Source organism: Mobula hypostoma, chromosome 8 (genome assembly GCF_963921235.1).
Source record: "Mobula hypostoma chromosome 8, sMobHyp1.1, whole genome shotgun sequence".
NCBI lineage: Eukaryota > Metazoa > Chordata > Chondrichthyes > Myliobatiformes > Myliobatidae > Mobula > Mobula hypostoma.
This window is the reverse complement of record NC_086104.1, coordinates 28,489,940-28,510,011: the sequence shown is the minus strand read 5'-3', so window position 1 is coordinate 28,510,011 and position 20,072 is coordinate 28,489,940. Positions and strand designations below refer to the sequence as shown.

Here is a 20,072-nt window from a genome sequence, read left to right as displayed (position 1 = left end):
ACTCACTTAACCTATCTATATCCCTCTGCAGACTCTCCACATCCTCCGTACAATTTCTTTTTCCACTTAGTTTAGTGCCATCAGCAAATTTTACTACACTACACTCAGTCCCCTCTTCCAAATCATCAATGTAAGTAGTAAACAGCTGCGGGCCCAGCACCGACCCCTGCAGCACCCCACTCACCACCAACTGCCAACTGGAAAAACACCCATTTATACCAATTCTCTGCCTTCTATTGGTTAACCAATCCACTATCCATGCCAATACACTTCCTCCAACTCCATGCATCTGTATCTTATTTATAAGTCTCTTGTGTGGCATCTTATCAAATGCCTTCTGGAAATCCAAGTATACGACATTTGCCGTCTTCTAATCCACCAGGACCTGCCCAGAGTCTAGACAGTTTTGATAAATAATTACCAACACGTTCACTATAACCTCCGTCAATTCCTTTAGCACCCTGGGATGTGTCCCATCAGGACCAGGGGACTTATCTACCTTTAGGCCCTCTAGTTTGCTCATCACTATCTCTTTAGTGACAGTGATTTTATCAAGGTCCTCACCTCCCATTTCGTCCATAACATCCTTCTTTGGCATATTAGATGTGTCCTCCACCGTGAAGACAGACACAAAATAGTCGTTCAATGCCTCAGCCATTTCCTTATCACCCAATATCAATTTTCCCTTCTCGTCTTCCAAGGAACCTACGTTGACTTTAGCCACCCTCTTCTGCTTTTTATATTTATAAAAAAAACTTCTGCTGTTTTTATACTTTGTACTAATTTACTTTCATATTCTATCTTCCCTTTCCTTATTTCTTGTTTAGTTGTTTTCTGTTGCTTTTTAAAGTTTTCTCTATCCTCCAGTCTCCCACTACTCTTTGCGACTTTGTACACATGAGTTTTTAATTTGATACTATTTTTTATTTCCTTAGTTATCCAAGGCTGGCTCTCCCTGCACTTACTGTCCTTACTTTTGACTGGAAGCACGACCTCAACCATCAAGCTCCCAAACCTGCATAACTTCACTCACCTCAACTCTGAACTGATTCCACAATGTATAGCCTCTTTCAAGGTCCCTACAACTCTTATTCTCAGATTTATTTATTTCTATATTATTACTTTATGCTTGCACAATTGATGGTTTGCCAGTCTTTGTGTATAGTTTTTCCATTGACTCTATTGAGTTACTTGGTTCTGCTGTGAATACCTGTAAGAAAGTGAATCTCAAGGTACTATAAGGTGACATCGACGTACTTTTGGGCACGTGGCCAAGTGGTTAAGGCATTCGTCTAGTGATCTCAAGGTCACTGGTTCGAGCCTCAGCTGAGGCAGTGTGTTTGTATCCTTGAGCAAGGCACTTAATCATACATTGCTCAAATGTCTGTGTGAGGAGTGGCGCCCCACACAGCCTTCCAACCTGCACCTTGTAAGGCATGAAAATGCCCGACACAGACCTCTCATGCTCTGAGTTGATGTTCCCCTACGTATTTTGAACATAAATTTACTTGTTGAGCTGTTATGTATCTGGCAATTTCTGTTCTTAGCTCAGATTGCCAACATTCTCAGCATTTGACTTTGGTCTTGGATTACACCCATCTGTCAGGTCAAAGTGTATCTACACAGGTTACACATTGTTACTCACCTATATAGCCCCCACCACCTCCTCCTGCTGTGCAAGCCCCACCTCCTCCTCCAAAGCCTCCTCTTGTTATCCAGCCCCATTTCTTAATGGCCTGCGGACAGGATTGTCCACCTTCACCACCTTCAGTCAGAGATTTGCCCGACCACATTGGGTTGGTGGAATCACTCCACCCTCCACCACCTCCTGTAAAAATAAAAGAGGAATTATAAAGTCAGGAGAACTAATAGAATCTAAATGGTACTTGCACAATATGTTCTCAATTCAAATCAACTATTTATTCAGTCTCATTATTCATTGAAAAGACATTATTTTTTTGAAAATAGATTGTTTGCAATCTCTGTATGTGGAACTTAGTTCAGTGTGAGCTTACTGCCATGTTTGCATACAAAATAACTGACAACAGTTCCAGAAGACTTCATCAATCACAAAATGATCTGGATGTCTGGGAAGTTAAATATCACAATATAAATGAAGACAATAAAATCCTAGGCTAAAAAAAAAGCCTGCTGTGGCTGATGCATACAGATACAACACACACTACATTCAATGTTCCTGGGCACTCTGAAGAATTGACCCATCATCTCTGCTAACTTATTAAGGACACTGAGGGAAACAAAGGTGAATTCCAGGTCTCATGCCAATCCTATCTTCACCTATTTCTCTTCGCATCATGGGTACAGTGTCCCCAAGTTACTGGATAGTGCTGGAACAGAGTTTGAAAGCACGACCTCAAGTGTGTATGCTATGCTTTGCAAATCCAAAAGAAAAGTGCAACGTAAATACACATTGTTAGTAAATGAAGAGGGTCAGGCAAAATGTTTCAGCATCAGTTAAATGTCAATGTTTCCAAATGCTTTGATTAAAGGGTAAGTGATATATTCAGATCCCATTGTTGATCACTACAATGTTGTACCAACCCTTTGACCTACTCTAGGATCAGTCTTGCCCTTTCATCCCACATGACTCTCCAATTTTCTATCATCCATGTGCCTGTCTGGGAGTCTCTTGGATGTCCCTGATGTGTCTTCTTTTGCAGCCAGCTCTAGTAGCATGTTCCATGCACCTGCCATTCTCTATGTGGGGAACCTTCCATGGCCAGATCAGCCATCATCTTATTGAATGGTGGAACAGGCTTGACAGGCCAGATGGCCTACTCCTGCTCCTGTTTCTTATGTTCTAACATCTCCCCGTGCTTTATTCCAGTCACCTTGGAGTTGTTCCCCCTCATATTGGCTGTTTCAGCCCTGGGGAGGGGCCTCTGGCTGTCCACTCTATCTCTGAACTTGTCATCAATTCATTATACGTAACATGTTGTATGACGTGGGCTATCATAGTTTTTCCATGACCATGATTTCTACAGAAGTTGTTTGCCATTGTCTTCTCCTGGGCAGTGTCTTAACAAGACGGGTGACCCCAGCCATTCCCAATACTCTGCAGAGATTGCCTTCCTGGCATCAGTGGTCACGTAACCAGGACCTGTGGTATGCACCAGCTGCTCACACGACCATCCAATCCATCACCTGTTCCCATGGCTTCATGTGACCCCGATTTGGGTGGGGTGCTAAGCAGGTGATATACCTCACCCAAGGGCAACCTGATGGCTAGAGGAGGGAAGGCACACCTTACACCTCCTTCGGTAGAGACGCACTTCCAACCCACCACCCACTTGTCATCTTGTGCATGTCTATAAAGTAACCTTTCATCCTCCTTCACTCCAAAGAGAAGGGTCTCATGCTCACTCAACCTATCCTCACAAGACATGCTCTCTCATTCAGAGAGTATCCTGGTGAATCGCCTCTGTACCCTCTCTAAAGCTTCCTCATCATTCCTGTAGTGGGCAACTGGAACTTGGCACAGAAATCACTGTCCTGGGTGGAAGTTCCCACTTGCTCGTAAGGTGGAAGGTGCCGATGAAGTACCTAGTAAGGTTCTGAAAACCTGTGTCAACCAACCAGCGGGAGTATTCAAGGACATTTTCAACCTCTCACTGCCACGGACGGAAGTTCCCACTTGCTTCAAAACGGCAACAATTATACCAGTGCCTAAGAAGAATAATATGGGCTGCCTTAATGACTATCGCCCAGTAGCATTCACATCACCAGTGATGAAATGCTACAGAGGTTGGTCATGACTAGATTCAATTCCTGTCTCAGCAAGAACCTGGACCCATTGCAATTTGTCTATCGCCACAATAGATCTATGGCAGATGCAATCTCAACGGATCTCCACACAGCTTTAGACCACCTGGATAACACAAACACCTACGTCAGGATGCTGCTCATTGACTATAGTTCAGCATTTAATACCATCATTCCCACATTCCTGATTGAGAAGTTGCAGATCCTGGGCCTTTGCACCTCTCTTTGCAATTGGATCCTCGACTTCCTAAGCAGAAGACCACAATCTGTGCAGACTGGTGATAGCATATCCTCCTCACTGATGATCAACACTGTGGCTCTTCAGGGGTGTGTGCTTAGCCCAATGCTCTACTCTCTGTGTACACATGACTGTGTGACTAGGCATAGCTCAGATACCATCTATAAATTTGTTGACAATACAACCATTGTTGGTAGAATCTCAGGTGGTGACGAGAGGGCGTACAGGAGTGAGATATGTCAACTAGTGGAGTGGTGCCACAGCAACAACCTGGCACTCAATGTCAGTAAGACGAAAGAGCTGATTGTGGACTTCAGGAAGGGTAAGACGAAGGAACACATACCAATCCTCATAGAGGGATCAGAAGTGGAGAGAGTGAGCAGTTTCAAGCTCCTGGGTGTCATGATCTCTGAGGATCTAACCTGATCCCAACATATTGATGTAGTTATAAAGAAGGCAAGACAGCGGCTATACTTTATTAGGAGTCTGAAGAGATTTGGCGTGTCAACAAATACACTCAAAAACCTCTATAGTTGTACCACGGAGAGCATTCTGACAGGCTGCATCACTGTCTGGTATGGAGGGGCTACTGCACAGGACTGAAAGAAGCTGCAGAAGGTTGTAAATCTAGTCAGCTCCATTGTGGGTACAAGCCTACAAAGTACCCTGGATATCTTTAGGGAGTGGTGTCTTTGAAAGACAGCGTCCATTATTAAAGACCTCAAGCACCCAGGGCATGCCCTTTTCACATTGTTACCATCAGGTAGGAGGTACAGAAGCCTGAAGGCACACACTCAGTGATTCAGGAACAGCTTCTTCCCTTCTGCCATCCGATTCCTAAATGGACACTACCTCACTTATTTTTAACATACAGTATTTCTGTTTTCGTACGTCGTTTTAAATCTATTCAATATACGTATTCTGTAATTGATTTACTTGTTTATTTATTATTATTTTACTTATTTTTTTTTCTCTGCTAGATTATGTATTGCATTGAACTGCCACTGCTAAGTTAACTAGTTTCATGTCGCATGCCCGTGATAATAAACCTGATTCTGATTTCTAGGTGTGATCATGCCAGAGTTTTGTAGAAGTGTAATATTGCCTGGCAGCTGTTGAGCTCGGTCCCTGGCCTGGGAGCCAGTATGTCATGCATCTTCTTAGCTACCCTGTCAATCAGCACTGCAGCTTGGAGGGATCTATGGCCATGGCCCCCAGGATCCCACTGTTCTTGCATGCTGTTGAGAATCCTGCCACCAGCCCTGTATCCTGCCTCCAGGGTCCACCTTCCAATGTGAAGCATATTACAAGATGAGGAAGTTTCTGTTTTCAAGATTCAAGATTGTTTAATGCTATTTCCACTACACAAACATAAAGGAGAACAAAATAATTGTTACTCCTGATCCAATGCAGCACAAGAGAAAAACACAATAAGATAAAGACCACAATAATATAAACACAAAAAATATAAATTCATAAGATAGCTTATACACATTGATTGTGTGTACATAAAGTGATGCGAGGCACAGGAGTGTCTGTACATGAGGTGACTGACGGGAAATAAAGTAGTGGTAGTGGGGTTGCTGTGGGTGGGTTAGTGGGTGGAGTTGTTGATCAGCTTCCAGTTTGGATAAAGTAACTGTATTTGAGTCTGGTGTGGATGCTATGTAGCCTCCTCTCTGATGAGAGTAGGACAAACAGTCCGTGAGCAGGGTGAGTGGGATCCTTCATGATGTTACTGCCCTTTTCCAGCACCTTTCGGTATCTACATCAGGTAGGCTGGTGCTGGTGATGCGTTGGGCAGATTTACCCACCCATTGTAGAACCTTCCTGTCTGTCACAGTACAGATTCCGCACCATACAGTGATGCAGCTCATTAGAATGTCCTCCACTACACATCTGTAGAAAGTCATGAATATTGATGTGCATAGTCCAGCTTCGTTCAGCCTCCTCAGAAAGAAAAGGCATTAGCGAGCTTTCTTAATTGTGTGGGATGTGCTCTGGGATCATGAGAGGTTGTGCAAGATGTACAATCCCAGGAGTTTGAAATGCTTGCAGTTTCCACTGCTGTGCCACTGATGTACAGAGGGATGTGAGTGGTGCAAATTCTCCTGAAGTTGAAAACCATCTCCTTTGTCTTGTTGACATTGAAGACGAGATTATTTGTCTGGCACCAGGCCTTGAGCTCTTCCACCTCCTCTCTGTAGACAGGCTCATCGTTGTTGCTGAGAAGTTCTACCACTATCATGTTATCAGTGAACTTGACAATGTGACAATGGATATGGCCGAGTCCATCATGGGCAAACTCCGTCCCAGCTTTGAGCACATCTGTACAGAGCATTGTCACAGGAAAGCAGCATCCATCATCAGGGGCCTCCAGGTCCTGTTCTCTTTATACTCCTGCCACCAGACTCAGGACCAGAATTATCTCTCAAACATCAGGCTCTTGAACCAGAGAGGATAGCTTCACTCAGCTTCCCTTGCCTTATCACTGAACTGTTCTCACAATGATTGTTCAAAAACTCTTTATTTCATGTTAACAATATTTATTGATTACTTATTATTATTATTTTAATGTTTCCTTTGGTATTTACACAGATTGTTGTCTTTTGCACATTGGTTGTTTCTCTGTTGGGTGTGGTCTTTCATTGATTCTATTATGGTTATTGAATTCATTGAGTGTGGCTGCCAGAAAACAAACCTCAGCATTATATATGGTGGTGTATACTGTATGTACTTTGAACTTTGAACTCAGGTGCTTGGCCATGGAGTCACGTGTGAGCAGATTGTACAGTAGTGGGCTCAGCACACAGCCCTGTTGGGGTGGGGGGGGGCATCGGTATTGAGGATGATGGGGAACTTCAGGGTCGACCTTCCAAAGTGAATCATTTTACCAGATGAGGAGGAATTTCTTTACTAATGGTTCTAATGTTTGCTTCCCCAGGACAGAGATGAGGAGGAATTCCTTCAGCCAGAGGGTGATAAACCTTAGGAATTCATTGACTCATTTGTCTGTGGAGACCATATTATTGAATATGTTTTAAGTGGATAGGTTCTTATTTAGTAGGGGTGTCAAAGGTTATGGGGAGAAGACAAGAGAGTGGGGTTGAGGGAGTTAATAAATCTGCTATGATTGTATGGTAGAGAACACTGAATGGCCTAATTCTGCTCTTTTGTCTTCCAGTCAGAACTGCCCTTTTGCACACCAATCATGAGAGCAGTGAGAGTTTGATGAAGTCAGGGCTGTTTTTAATGTTCTTTAATTCTTTTTTTTTTGCTTGATGCACTTTGGAAACGTAGTCAGATGACAGCCACTATGTCTGTGACCCACTTGGGTGGTTGCTTCTCTTTTTTATTCTTCTGTAAGCCCAACAAGGAACTGCCAAACCTCCACTCAGCCAACCATATGACCTGAATCTTTCAGTAATCACCACATGGGAACTCAGTAGTGGAAATTAATAAAAAGTATATTCTTAATAAATTTCTTACAATAATGTGAATAACTATAATTGAATCAATAAATTGTTTAGCATTTCAAGTCTCACTTGTTCTCTTTGACATTTGTTAAAATGAATAGGCATAGCACAATCAATTTAATGGCTGACTGATCATGATGAAGCTATTAATGTCCTAACTACAAGTGGTGCACTCAAGCTGATGATGAACCAGGCCTCCTTACACACTTCAGAATGGATAAGGTAGGGCTTTTACTAACTATGTCATGTGAAACATTTTGCTGTAAGTTGTTTTATGTGCCACATTCATAATAGCTGGCACTTTAACAAAAATAGAGTTACTATGGTAGGATGATATGTGGTATTAAAATGTTAGGCTGAGGCAGTTTAAAAAGCAGCATAAAAAAGGGACTACTGGCTGTAAAAGAATTAATATGAGCCAGATAACAATAGAAAATGTCTTACAATAAATGTCAGTCCTATCACCAAATTTTCAGTAAGGTGAAATCAGATTTGCATTGGCTCTACTTACAAAACTGTCTCTGATCAGAATCCAGGGTTACTGACATATGTTGTGAAATTTGTTGTTTCATAGCAGCCATAAAAATTATGCAGCCAGATATAAAAATTACTATAAATTCCAAAATTAAATAAATAGAGCAAAAGAGGAATAATGGAGTAGTGTTTATGTGTTCATGGACCGCTCAGAAATCTGATAGCGGAGGGGATGCTGATATCATGAGAGTAAGCACTTTGAGGCACTGGACCAAGAACAAATTTTAGCATGTAAGCATTCATTTCCAGGAGAAAAATATAAATCAAGGATGTAATGCCAAGTATTTATAAAGCAAAGATCAGACTGCACTTGTGAGCAGTTATGTGCCTCATATTGAAGAAAGGATGTGCTGGCATTGGAGATGGTCCAGAGGAGGGCTAGGAGAATTACCCAGGAATGAATGGGTTAATGTATGAGAAGTGTTTGATGGCTTTGGACCCGTACTTGCTGGAATTTAGAAGAATGAGGAAGGATCTCCATAAGACCATAAGACAAAGGAGCAGAAGTAGGCCATTCGGCCCATCGAGTCTGCTCCACCATTTTATCATGAGCTACTCCATCCTCCCATTTAGTCCCACTCCCCCGCCTTCTCACCATAACCTTTGATGCCCTGGCTACTCAGATACCTATCAATCTCTGCCTTAAATACACCCAATGACTTGGCCTCCACTGCTGCCCGTGCAACAAATTCCATAGATTCACCACGCTCTGACTCAAAAAATTTCTTCGCATTTCTGTTCTGAATGGATGCCCTTCAATCCTTAAGTCATGCCCTCTCGTACTAGACTCCCCCATCATGGAAAACAACTTTGCCACAACCACTCTGTCCATGCCTTTCAACATTCAAAATGTTTCTATGAGTTCTCCCCTCATTCTTCTAAACTCTCATTGAAACTTACCGAGTATTGAAAGGCCTAGATTAGTGGTCACCAACCTTTTTAAGCCCAAGATCCCCTACCTCGACCTTAGTGAAAGGCAAGATCTACCTACTAAATCGTTTAGAGAAAAAACAGCTCAGATTGTACTTCCAATTTGAGGCCTTTTATTTGGGCTAATTGTATTTGAATTACACAAAATACTTTTGTCAAACTTTCAAATTAACTCAAACAAGAAAACACTGTAACTAGCATATCAAACAGGCCATAACTGTCTTTCTTTAAGAATGTTACAATACTTCACACCTTTAACTCTAAGTTTCATTATTTAATTTTATTTCAACGCGAAAAATAAATGAATAAAAATTGACTGTTGCACTCAGTGTGATGACTGGGGCCGAATACTTTCTGCTAGTTCCCTGAAATTTGACTCATAACTACAGACAGCCAGTCTGAGATACTCTGTGAGGTGTCTGTCAGTAAGACAGCTCCTGTACTTAGATTTAATAATTTTCATCTGTAAAAATGCAATTTCACATAGATAAGTTGACCCGAAGTAGGCACTGACTTTTAGTGCTATAAAACCAACGCACACACCACACATTGCTGGGGCCCCATCAGTAGTAATTGCCACCAGTTTATGAATGGGGATGTCATTTTCATGGACGTATTTTAAAAACTCATTGTACTCTCCTTTATTTGCAAAAGAGTGAGGAAGTCCTCCTTTGTTGTAAAATCCTGGAAAGCCATTCTGACAAATACAACAAGCTGAGCTGTTTGCATTACATCCAGGGATTCATCGAACTGTAGTGAAAAATATTCAGACAAGTTCTTTAACACTTGTTCGTCCACATCCTCTGACAGTGACTCTACCCTCCTTGTCACTGTTGCAGGGCCAAGCGGTATATTATGTATTGCGGTTGTGATGTTGTTTTTGTTTTTAAAGTCATTAAAAACAGTCTCTGCAGTAATGGCCATTGCTTCCTTGAATAAATCGCTATCTGTTAAAGGCTTCTTGTGTTTAGCCAAAAGGTGACTTACACGAAATGATGCTTCAATAGCAGATTGCGTCGCCTCTGATCTGGGCTGACACTTACGTGCCGGGCTGCACCTAATTAATTAGCTTGTTTATTTCGACTTTTTTTCTTAAAGATGTGCTGGGTGCATTCCGACTACCGTTGCACCACTGCATTCTTCGCAGCAATGTATCAGTCCACGGCCTGGAGGTTAGGGACCACTACTGTATACTGATGTTTGTGACAGTCTGTACTCTTATCTAATCTAATTGGTCACTTTGATGCAGCACAAGCTACACTGAAAACGCGGTGCATGGTGGGGGAGCTACACACATGCGCACTGGGCAGAAAGAACAGAACTAAACCCCCGCAACCCTGAAACAATCTCTCTTTACAAACAGCTTTCAGTAGCGAAAGTATTGCTATATTACCATTATCCTAATTAGTATTACTTATTTTTATAATGCTCACATTACAACAGTATTTGTGTATTTATTTTTGAATTTTTTCGGGATCTGCTGGGAAAGTCTCAAAGATCAACCGGTCGATTGCGATCGACGGGTTGGTGACCACTAGCCTAGATAGAGTAGACGTGAAGGAGGTGTTTCTGTTAGTAGGAAAGTCTAGGATTAGAGGGTGAGGCCTCAGAATATAAGGACATCCCTTTGGAACTGACAAGAGATGAGGAATAATTTATTTAGCCAGAGCATGGTGATTATGTGGAATTCATTGCCACAAAAGGCTGTGGAGGCCATGTCATTGGATATATTTAAGCGGAAGTTGACAGGTTCCTGATCAACACACATCAAAGTTGCTGGTGAACGCAGCAGGCCAGGCAGCATCTCTAGGAAGAGGTAGAGTTGACGTTTCAGGCCGAGACCCTTCGTTCACCAGCAACTTTGATGTGTGTTGCTTGAATTTCCAGCATCTGCAGAGTTCCTGTTGTTTAGGTTCTTGATCAGTCAGGGTGTCAAAGGTTATGAGAAGAAGGCAGGAGAATGGAATTGAGGGAAAATAAATCAGCCATGATCAAATAGCAGAGGAGACTTAATGGGTCAAATGGCCTAATTCTGCTCCTATGCCTTATGGTCATGTAGTCTTATTTCAAAAATGTGTAATGCTACATCTTAATCAAGTCCAATCTTAGCAATAGAACTTTTGTTAAATATGCTATTTTTGATATGCTGACTTGCGTTTACCACTAACATCTAATCTGGTCCCCCGCAAAAGTACTGCAGGATTAGCCAAAATGCATTTTCAATGGAGTTCATGTGATTTCCATCCAGAAGCAAAGCCTTTTTGATTCCAGGAACACATCGAGTCCCATATGTCTGCCGATGCTTTCACTGTGCAGCACCCACAGCATCAGTTTTTAAAGGCACATTCTCCATTGTGGCCATACATCATGAGCACACCTGTTTGCTATTTTGGAGGAGAGTGAGACATGCGCACTAAGCAGAAAGAACGGAACTAAAACCCCGCAACCCGGAAACAATCTCTCTTTACAAACAGTGAAGGAGGAGGCAGTTCGCTAAATCAAATGGAAGTGGATGCCTGTCAGGAGGAAAAACCAGAGGGGAGGTGAGAATGGAAGACCTGAAGTAGAGCCTGGCAGAAATCTCCTCCACAATTGAGCATTTTCCTCATTCTAGAGTCATGCTGAAAGAAAATGTATTACCCCATTAGGAGACCTTCACACCACTTTTATTGTAGAATGTAGACCATGACAGAAAGTGCACTTTTAATGATGGTTACTGCCCTCGCTGTGCAGGTGAACACAGCAATGCAGTAAGCTAAACAACTTCTCAAAAATCACTCAGGGTAGAAGCTTTCTGTTTGTGTTTTTCATGAGAAAATTTTGTGAAAGTGCAAAGAGGTAAGTAAAATATATACCAAATTTAATACAGAATCATTGCATGCCTGAATATATTAATATTGTCAAGTATTATCACAAAGCAGGAAACAGACAGATGATCAAGTAGTTTCAACAATACACGTACATAACACTCCATATCTACACTGTGTAAATGAACGTAAACATGCGGCACAAAGATAAATGTAAACATAATACTTTCTTCAAAATATGTCTATTAAATATTTATTAATATTGCCAAAAGCTTAACAATCACAGATATTGCCGAATAAAAAATGGATGGAGATGAATGTCTTTACTCACTGCTTCAAATCGAAAAAAATAACCCACAGAGGAAGTGGTACTCATAAAAAAACGGCTTGTCTCCAGGAAGCAGTAATCGATACAAAATGAACTGCACCTCTAGAGACTGCCAAATTCTCCAAAATCAACAGGAGCAGCACAGACAATTTTAGTTCCTCACACAAAATATTACTTGTCAAGTAATTCCGTGATGCTGTAGTGAGACATGAAAGCACTCAGATCACTGCTTCTTTCATTTAGTACAGGTAAATACTTTGAGACATTGGACAGTAGGTTGTGATGGTATAGAATGCTTCATAGGAGCCCTCCCAGCTGGTTATTGGTATATTATGTCAGCGCTAAAGATTCTAGTGCAGAACACTGCACCAGGAACTCATGAAAATCAGGATTACTGCCATATCATGTGTAGTCATTACCTGGATGTTCCAGTGAACCAGAAGGTGAGATGGAGCAGGGCATCCCTTCGACAGTAAACTTCTTTCATCTGGTCCTGATCCTCCTGGCACGCAAGCTCTCCTTCTTCCAGCAGCCCTTGCTGCTTTTGATTGACGAGCTTGTGCAGCATACAGCAGGCGGCAATGAAACCATGGCATATTCTGAAGGTGTCCCTCAACTGAAGCAGGCAACAGATTCTCACTTTTAAGAGACTTGTGGCATTTTCCACTATGATCAGGTCTCAAATGCTGCGGTTACAGAGCACATGGAATTAGCCATCCAGAAAGTATAGGATAGACCTTAAGTCCCAACGTTCATTTTTCTGGGTATAGCTGACAAATGAAAATGTTCAGGAGAATGCCTCGAGATGTATTTGCTGGAAACTTGGCACACACCACCAAAATCATTCTCATGATCTGCAATAACCTGTACAATGAGGGAGCGGAAACCTTGCTTGTTCATAAAATGAAGGGGAAATTAAGGGGAGGTCTTATGGCTATGGGATTATAGTCAATGTCTAACTGCATACATGGAAACAAGTAATGCTGGCCAGTCCTTGAGATGTCATCTGTTATTTACTGAAGTTAAAGTTGATGAAATACTCGCTATGTGAATAAAGTGCCTGGCTGACTTCCTTTTTGCAGCAGTAAGCAGTGAACCGGAGGACATGGCAGAAGTCTGCAGCAGCAACAAGTTTAAAAACATTGTGGTCAAAAATGTTAGTCTATCTGTCGTAGTTGGACCTGTACAGGAGAGCAAGCCAGGCATAAGAGTGTGGCCAAAGGTCTCCCTGCAGAATGTCACATATGCCTGGCCTGCTGCGTTCACCATCAACTTTGATGTGTGTCACATATCTTGGTGATTATGACCTCGGAAAACCCAGCCCTGTGAATATATTCTTCCTCATTGAGGTCAAAGCAGGATATGGGCGTTCTAAAAGGTGGACGTCTTTTGCCTCCTATGCCAAGTTGCCCAACCCACTTAGTGGCAACCATTATCACACTTATGCCTCTCATAATGGACTGTTGCCACTGATGTGATCACGGCTGAACATCTCAGCATCTGAATGTTAAAATAAGCAAATCTTAATACCTTTAACTCATTTTAAGAACTTTTCAAAGCATTTGAGCACAATGTCCTTTTAAACCATGAATAATAAAACCAACTGACAGCATATGCATTCAGCCCAGTGAGACCATTCAAAGAAAGTCGTAGTGTGAAAGTTGGTCCACTTTATGTCAGTATGGATGGAAGTATGGATGAACAAATAATAATATTTTTTAACATGAAAGTGGATTGGGAAACCAGGTCAGTACTGGACCTCAAGAGGGAGAATTTGTAGAATGTCTAAGGAATGGCTTTTTAGAACAGCTTGTTGTTGAGCCCACTAGGAGATCAGCTGTGCTGGATTGGGTGTTGTGCAATGATCTGGAGTTGATTGGACAGTTTAAGATTAAGGAACCCTTAGGGAACTGTGATGACAATATGATCAAGTTCACTTTGAAATTTGAGAAGGAGAAACTAAATTCCAATGTGTCAGTATTTCAGTGGAATAAAGGAAATTACAATGGCATGAGAGGGGAACTGTCCAAGGTTGACTGGAAAGGGACACTAACAGCAAGGACAGCAGAACAGCAAAGGCTGAAGTTTCTGCGAAAAATGAGGGAAGTGGAAGACAGATATACAGTATTCCAAATAAGAAGAAATTTTGAATGGAAGAAGGACACTACCATGGCTGACAAGTGACGTTAGAGCAAAAGTAAAAGCAAAAGAGAGGGCATACAAGGAAGCCAAAACAATTGGGAGGATAGAGGATTGGGAAGCTTTTAAAAACTTGCAGAAGGAAACTAAGAAGGTCATTAGGAAGGAAAAGATGAATTATGAAAGGAAGCTGGCGACTAATATCAAAGATGATACTAAAGGCTTTTTTTAAAGTATTCAAAGGATAAAAGAGAGTTGAGGGTAGATATAGGACCAATAGAAAATGATGCTGGAGATATTGTAATGAGAGATGCAGAGATGGCAGATGAACTGAATGCATATTTTGCATCAGTCTTCACAGTGGAAAACATCTGCAGTATACTGGACATTCAAGAGTGTCAAGGAAGTGAAGTATGTGTAGTGAAAATTATGACTGAGAAGGTGCTCAGGAAGCTTAATGGTCTGAGGGTGGATAAATCTCCTAGACCTGATGGAATGCACCCTTGGGTTCTAAAGGAAGTAGCTGAAGAGTTTGCGGAGGCATTAACAATAATCTTTCAAGGTTCGATAGATTCTGGCATTGTACCGGATGACTGGAAAATTGCAAATGTTAATCTGCTATTTAAGAAGGGTGGGAGGCAGCAGAAAGGAAACTATAGACCTGTTATCCTGACATCAGTGGTTGGGAAGTTGTTGGAAATGATTATTAGGGATGAGATTACAGAGTACCTGGAGGCACATGACAAGATAGAAAGGAAAGGAAAATCCTGCCTGACTAACCTACTGCATTCCTTTGAGGAAATTACAAGCAGGGTAGACAAAGGAGATGCAGTAGATGTGGTGTACTTGGATTTTCAGAGGGCCTTTAGCAAGGTGCCGCACATGAGGCTGCTTAGCAAGATAAAAGCCCATGGAATTACACGGGAGTTACTAGCACGGGTGGAGTATTGGCTGAGTGGCAGAAAACAGAGAGTGGAAATAAAAGGATCCTATTCTGGCTGGCTGCCGGTTACCAGTGGAATTCCACAGGAGTCAGTGTTGGGACCGCTGCTTTTTATGATGTATGTCAATGATTTGGACTATGGGATTAACGGATTTGTGGCTAAGTTTGCTGATGATACAAAGACAGGTGGAGGAGCGGGTAGCGTTGAGGAAACAGAGAGCCTGAAGAGAGACTTAAATAGTTTAGGGGAATGGGCAAAGACGTGGCAAATGAAATACGATGTTGGAAAGTGTATGGTCATGCACTTTGGTGGAAGAAATAAACAGGCAGACTATTATTTAGATGGGGAGAGAATTCAAAATGAAGAGATGCAAAGGGACTTGGGAGTCCTTGTGCAGGATACCCTAAAGGTTAACCTCCAGGTTGAGTTGGTGGTGCAGAAGGCAAATGCAATGTTGGCATTCACTTCTCAAAGTATAGAATATAAAAGCAGGGATGTGATGCTGAGGCTCTATAAGGCACTTGTGAGACCACGCTTGGAGTATTGTGTGCAGTTTTGGGCTCCATATTTTAGAAAGGACATACTGACATTTGAGAGGTTTCAGAGAATTTCATGAGAATGATTCCAGGAATGAAAGGGTTACTGTATGAGGAACATCTGGCAGCTCTTGGACTGTATTCCCTGGAGTTCAGGAGAACAAGGGGGAATCTCATTGAAACATTCTGAATGTTAAAAGGCCTGAACAGATTAGATATGGCAAAGTTATTTTCCATGGTAAGGGAGTCTAGGACAAGAGGGCACGACTTCAGGATTGAAGGACATCCATTTAGAACAGAGACGCAGAGAAATTACTTTATTCAGAGGGTAGTGAATCTGTGGAATTTGTTACCACGAGCGGCTGTGGAGGCCAAGTCATTGGGTGTATTTAAGGCAGATATATATAGGTTCTTGATTAGCCAGGGCATCAAAGGGTATGTAACGAAGGCAGGGGAATGAGAATGACTGGAAAAATTGGATCAGCCCAAGATTGAATGGCAGAACAGACTTGATGGGCTGAATGGCCTACTTCTGCTCTTATATCTTATGGTCTTATAATATCTGCTGATTGGCAATCAACATTTTGCTCCCAAAGTCAACCACCAAAAGGAGTCAATCTTGTAAAGGGTACTAAGTTGGCAATAAAAGCATGGAGAATCTTAGAAATCACCAATAGAAGGAGAAACACACAATGTTTTAGGTCTTTGCTTGGAACTCAAAACATTAGCACTCTTTCTATAAAATGCCATTGGACCTGCTGAGCATTTCCAAAAGTTTCTGTTTATAGTTCGGAGGCAAGTATTGACTCAATTACTAAATTGGCTGCTGTATTTCCTTCCAAGAGTGATGGAACTTCAGGGGTGGCAGAGTACTGTAGCGGTCAGCACAACGCTTTACAGCACCAGCAAGGAGTTTGTACGTTCTCCACATAACCGCATGGGTTTCCTCCAGGTTCTCCAGCTTCCTTCCACAATCCAAAGACATATCGGTTTGTAGATTAATTGGTCATTGTAAATTATTGCATGATTAGGCGAGGATTAAATTGGTGGATTGCTGGGCGGCACATATCAAAGGGCCACATCCGCACTGTATCTCAATAATCAAACTTAAAGAAAAACATGTTCTTATATATATAGTCTTTTGCTGAGATGTGCTTTTTTGCACTTTAAAACTTATTGCCCGTGATTCACTTTCATGAATCTCTGTACTATCTGAAGATAAGCAGCAGAGGAGAAACGAGGAATTGATTCAGAAATGTCTTTACATTTATCTAAAAATCAAGGCACAAAGAATCAAAGGCTTGTGAGGATGCAGAGACTGTTGAACTCACTACTGCCTTGTAAGATTTACCAACTCTTATATCTTGACTCCCTTAAAAGGACCAACTTTCTCTTTGCTTTTCATATTACCTGCTGCGTGCTTCTCTCCATTAAATGATAGGCTGTTCTTTTATTCTTCCTTGCAAAATGAAAAATTTCATATGACTCTACATTAAACTCCATTTGCCTGCTATTTGCCCACTCACCACCAAGTATCTCATCTAACCAACAAATAAAAATAGATTATTAATAAATGCAGCACCTCTGAACAAATGTAATCTAACTAACCAAGCAGTACCAATATACGCAAATAACAGGAATTCTGCAGATGCTGGAAATTCAAGCAACACACATCAAAGTTGCTGGTGAATGCAGCAGGTCAGGCAGCATCTCTAGGAAGAGGTACAGTCGACGTTTCAGGCCGAAACCCTTCGTCGAGGTCCTGACGAAGGGTCTCGGCCTGAAACGTCGACAGTACCAATATACAGTATCTCTGTAAACGGTACTCTCCTTACACATTCACATCTGTGGTTTTTGTGTTCATTTGCAAATCTGGCTTCAGTGCATTGCCTTCTATTTTCCAAGTCTGTAATATAAATTTCAAAAAATATTCCCTGCGATGATCATTGTGTTAACCACAGTCTGTCTACCTGAAAATTACTCTGTTTGAAAGAGGTCACCCTTCATTCTTCTGAATCCCAGTGAATACAGGTCCAGAGCCATCAAATGCTCTTCATATGACAAGCTGTTCAAACCTAGAATCATTTTTGTGAACCTCCTTTGAACACTCCCGACCCAGTTTCAGTGCATCCTTTTTAAGAGAAGGGGCCCAAATCTGCTCACAATACTCCAAATGAGGCCTTATCAGTGTGTTATAAAGTCTCAACATTATATCCTTGCTTTTATATTCTAGTTGTCTTGAAATGAATGCTAACATCGCATTTGCCTTTCTCACCACAGACTCAACATTCAAATCAACCTTTAAAAAATCCAGCACATGGATTCCCAAGTCCCTGTACACCTCAGTTTTTTTGCATCTTCTCTCCAATTTCAAAACTGTCAACCCTTTCATTTCTTCTACTGAAGTGCATGACCATACATTATATGTGGCACCTTGTCAAAGGCTTTCTGAAGATCCAAGTACACAATATCAACTGATTCTCCTTTGTCTAAAGTACTCCAACATATTTGTCAGGGAAGAACTTGCCTTGAGGAACCCATGCTGACTATGGCCTAGTTTATCACGTTCCTCCAAGTATCCTGAAACCATATCCTGAATAATCGACTTCAACGTCTTCCCAATCACTGGGATCAGACTAACTGGCCTATAATTTCTTTCCTCTGCCTTTCTCCCTTCTTGAAGAGTGGAATGACATTTGCAATTTTCCAGTCTTCCAGAACTATTCCAGAATTTAGTACAGGTTTCCCCCACCATCCGAAGGTAGAGCGTTCCTATGAAATGGTTCATAAGCCGTAATGTCGTAAAGCGAAGAAGCAATGACCATTTATTTATATGGGAAAATTTTGTGAGCGTTCGCAGACCCAAAAATAACCTACCAAATCACGCCAAATAACACATAAAACCTAAAGTCACAGTAACATATAGTAAAAGCAGGAGTGATATGATAAATACACAGCCTATATAAAGTAGAAAGACTTTTCTACAACCATTGCCTGCACTGTTTGTCGTAGTGAAAATCTCACGCAAGTGCTGTTGGCAAAAAAACGGCGCAAGCGCTCTCCAGTAACCTTTAAGCTATGAAGCTGCCAAGTCATAAGAAATAACGCGTGAAAATACACAGCCGATATAAAGCAGAAATAATGTATGTACAGTGTAGTATCTCTTACCAGAATCGGGAAGGCAGCGCCGAGCACACTGATGATGGTGTGTTAGGCTGAGTCGGAGTTTGGGTGGTGCAGTGGCCCCCACCCTCCAGGCCGCTGACTGATACATTGCTGCGAAGCATGCAGGGGTACAGTGGTGGCCGGGAGGCACACAGCACATCTTTAAGAAAAAAGCCGAAATAAACATTCTAATTAATTAGGTGCCGCCTGGCACGTAATTGTTGGCCCATATCAGAGGCGATTGCTGATTGCGTCGCTTCTGATCTGGGCCGACATTTACTGGCTGGGCGGCACCTAATTAATTAGCATGTTTATTTCGGCTTTTTTCTTAAAGATGTGCTGGGTGCCGCCTAGCTACCACTGCATTCTCCGCTAATCAGTACTTGCCCGCGGCCTGGGGGTTGGAGTGGTGGGACACTGAGGTGTCATCTCATCGTCGTCTGTTTCCATTAGGGCAGGCAGCTCATCTTCTCCTATGTCCGCCTTCCTCAATGTCGAAGGTTGAGGTTCGTCGTCTGCTGTGGCTGATGTGGAAGGCTGGCTTGACTGCTGAGCCTCGCGCATTTTTCTATCATACAGGGCAAATATGCCCTAAACCGACGTACCCTTTCAAAATTAAAGTCATACTTTATCATTGCAGCGAAAATCTCACGCAGTTGCTTCACGTTCAGTTCGCTACTGCATTTGTTTTCCGTTGTTATCCTTTCCTCTTCCAATTGCATCAGCTCTTCATCTATCAGTTCTTGGTCATTGGATGCCAAAACCTCTTCAACATCATCTTCGTCAACTTCCACAAGCCAAACTCACTTTGTTCTTACTTCGTTCACTACGATCGAAACACTTAATTATGTCTAGTTTTACGCTAAGTGTAACATCCTTCTGAGCTCTTTTAGGCTTTTCCGATACCTTAGAACTCATCTTGCAAACGGCTGCTCACAGGCATGTGTTTAAGCAATGCCGGCGAGAATGCAGTTCCGAATCCGGGGGAGAGCAGTTGCTCAGGGCGTGCGCTGCTTTTTTTCTTAACAGTGAAAACACCTTCTGTTAGCGAAAACAGGTAACTAATGTAGGTCTTTCGTAACAGTGAGGTTTCATAAAGCGAACGTTCAAAAAGCGGGGGACACCTGTAATTCGAGAAAGATCATTACTAATGCCTCTACAATCTCTTCAGCCACCTCTTTCAGAACACTGG

The 20,072-nt window shown here is 42.0% G+C and overlaps 1 protein-coding gene across 3 annotated transcripts in view; it reads right to left on the bottom strand.

Moving 5' to 3' along the window:
• Positions 1-20,072, bottom strand: part of LOC134350426 (ALK tyrosine kinase receptor-like) — a 1,308,522-nt gene that overhangs the window by 87,243 nt on the left and 1,201,207 nt on the right. For all 3 annotated transcript variants that reach the window (XM_063055604.1, XM_063055603.1, XM_063055605.1), the window contains one exon: positions 1,646-1,828. In XM_063055604.1, coding sequence (XP_062911674.1) covers positions 1,646-1,828 — 183 coding nt within the window. The remainder of the gene's footprint in view (positions 1-1,645; positions 1,829-20,072) is intronic.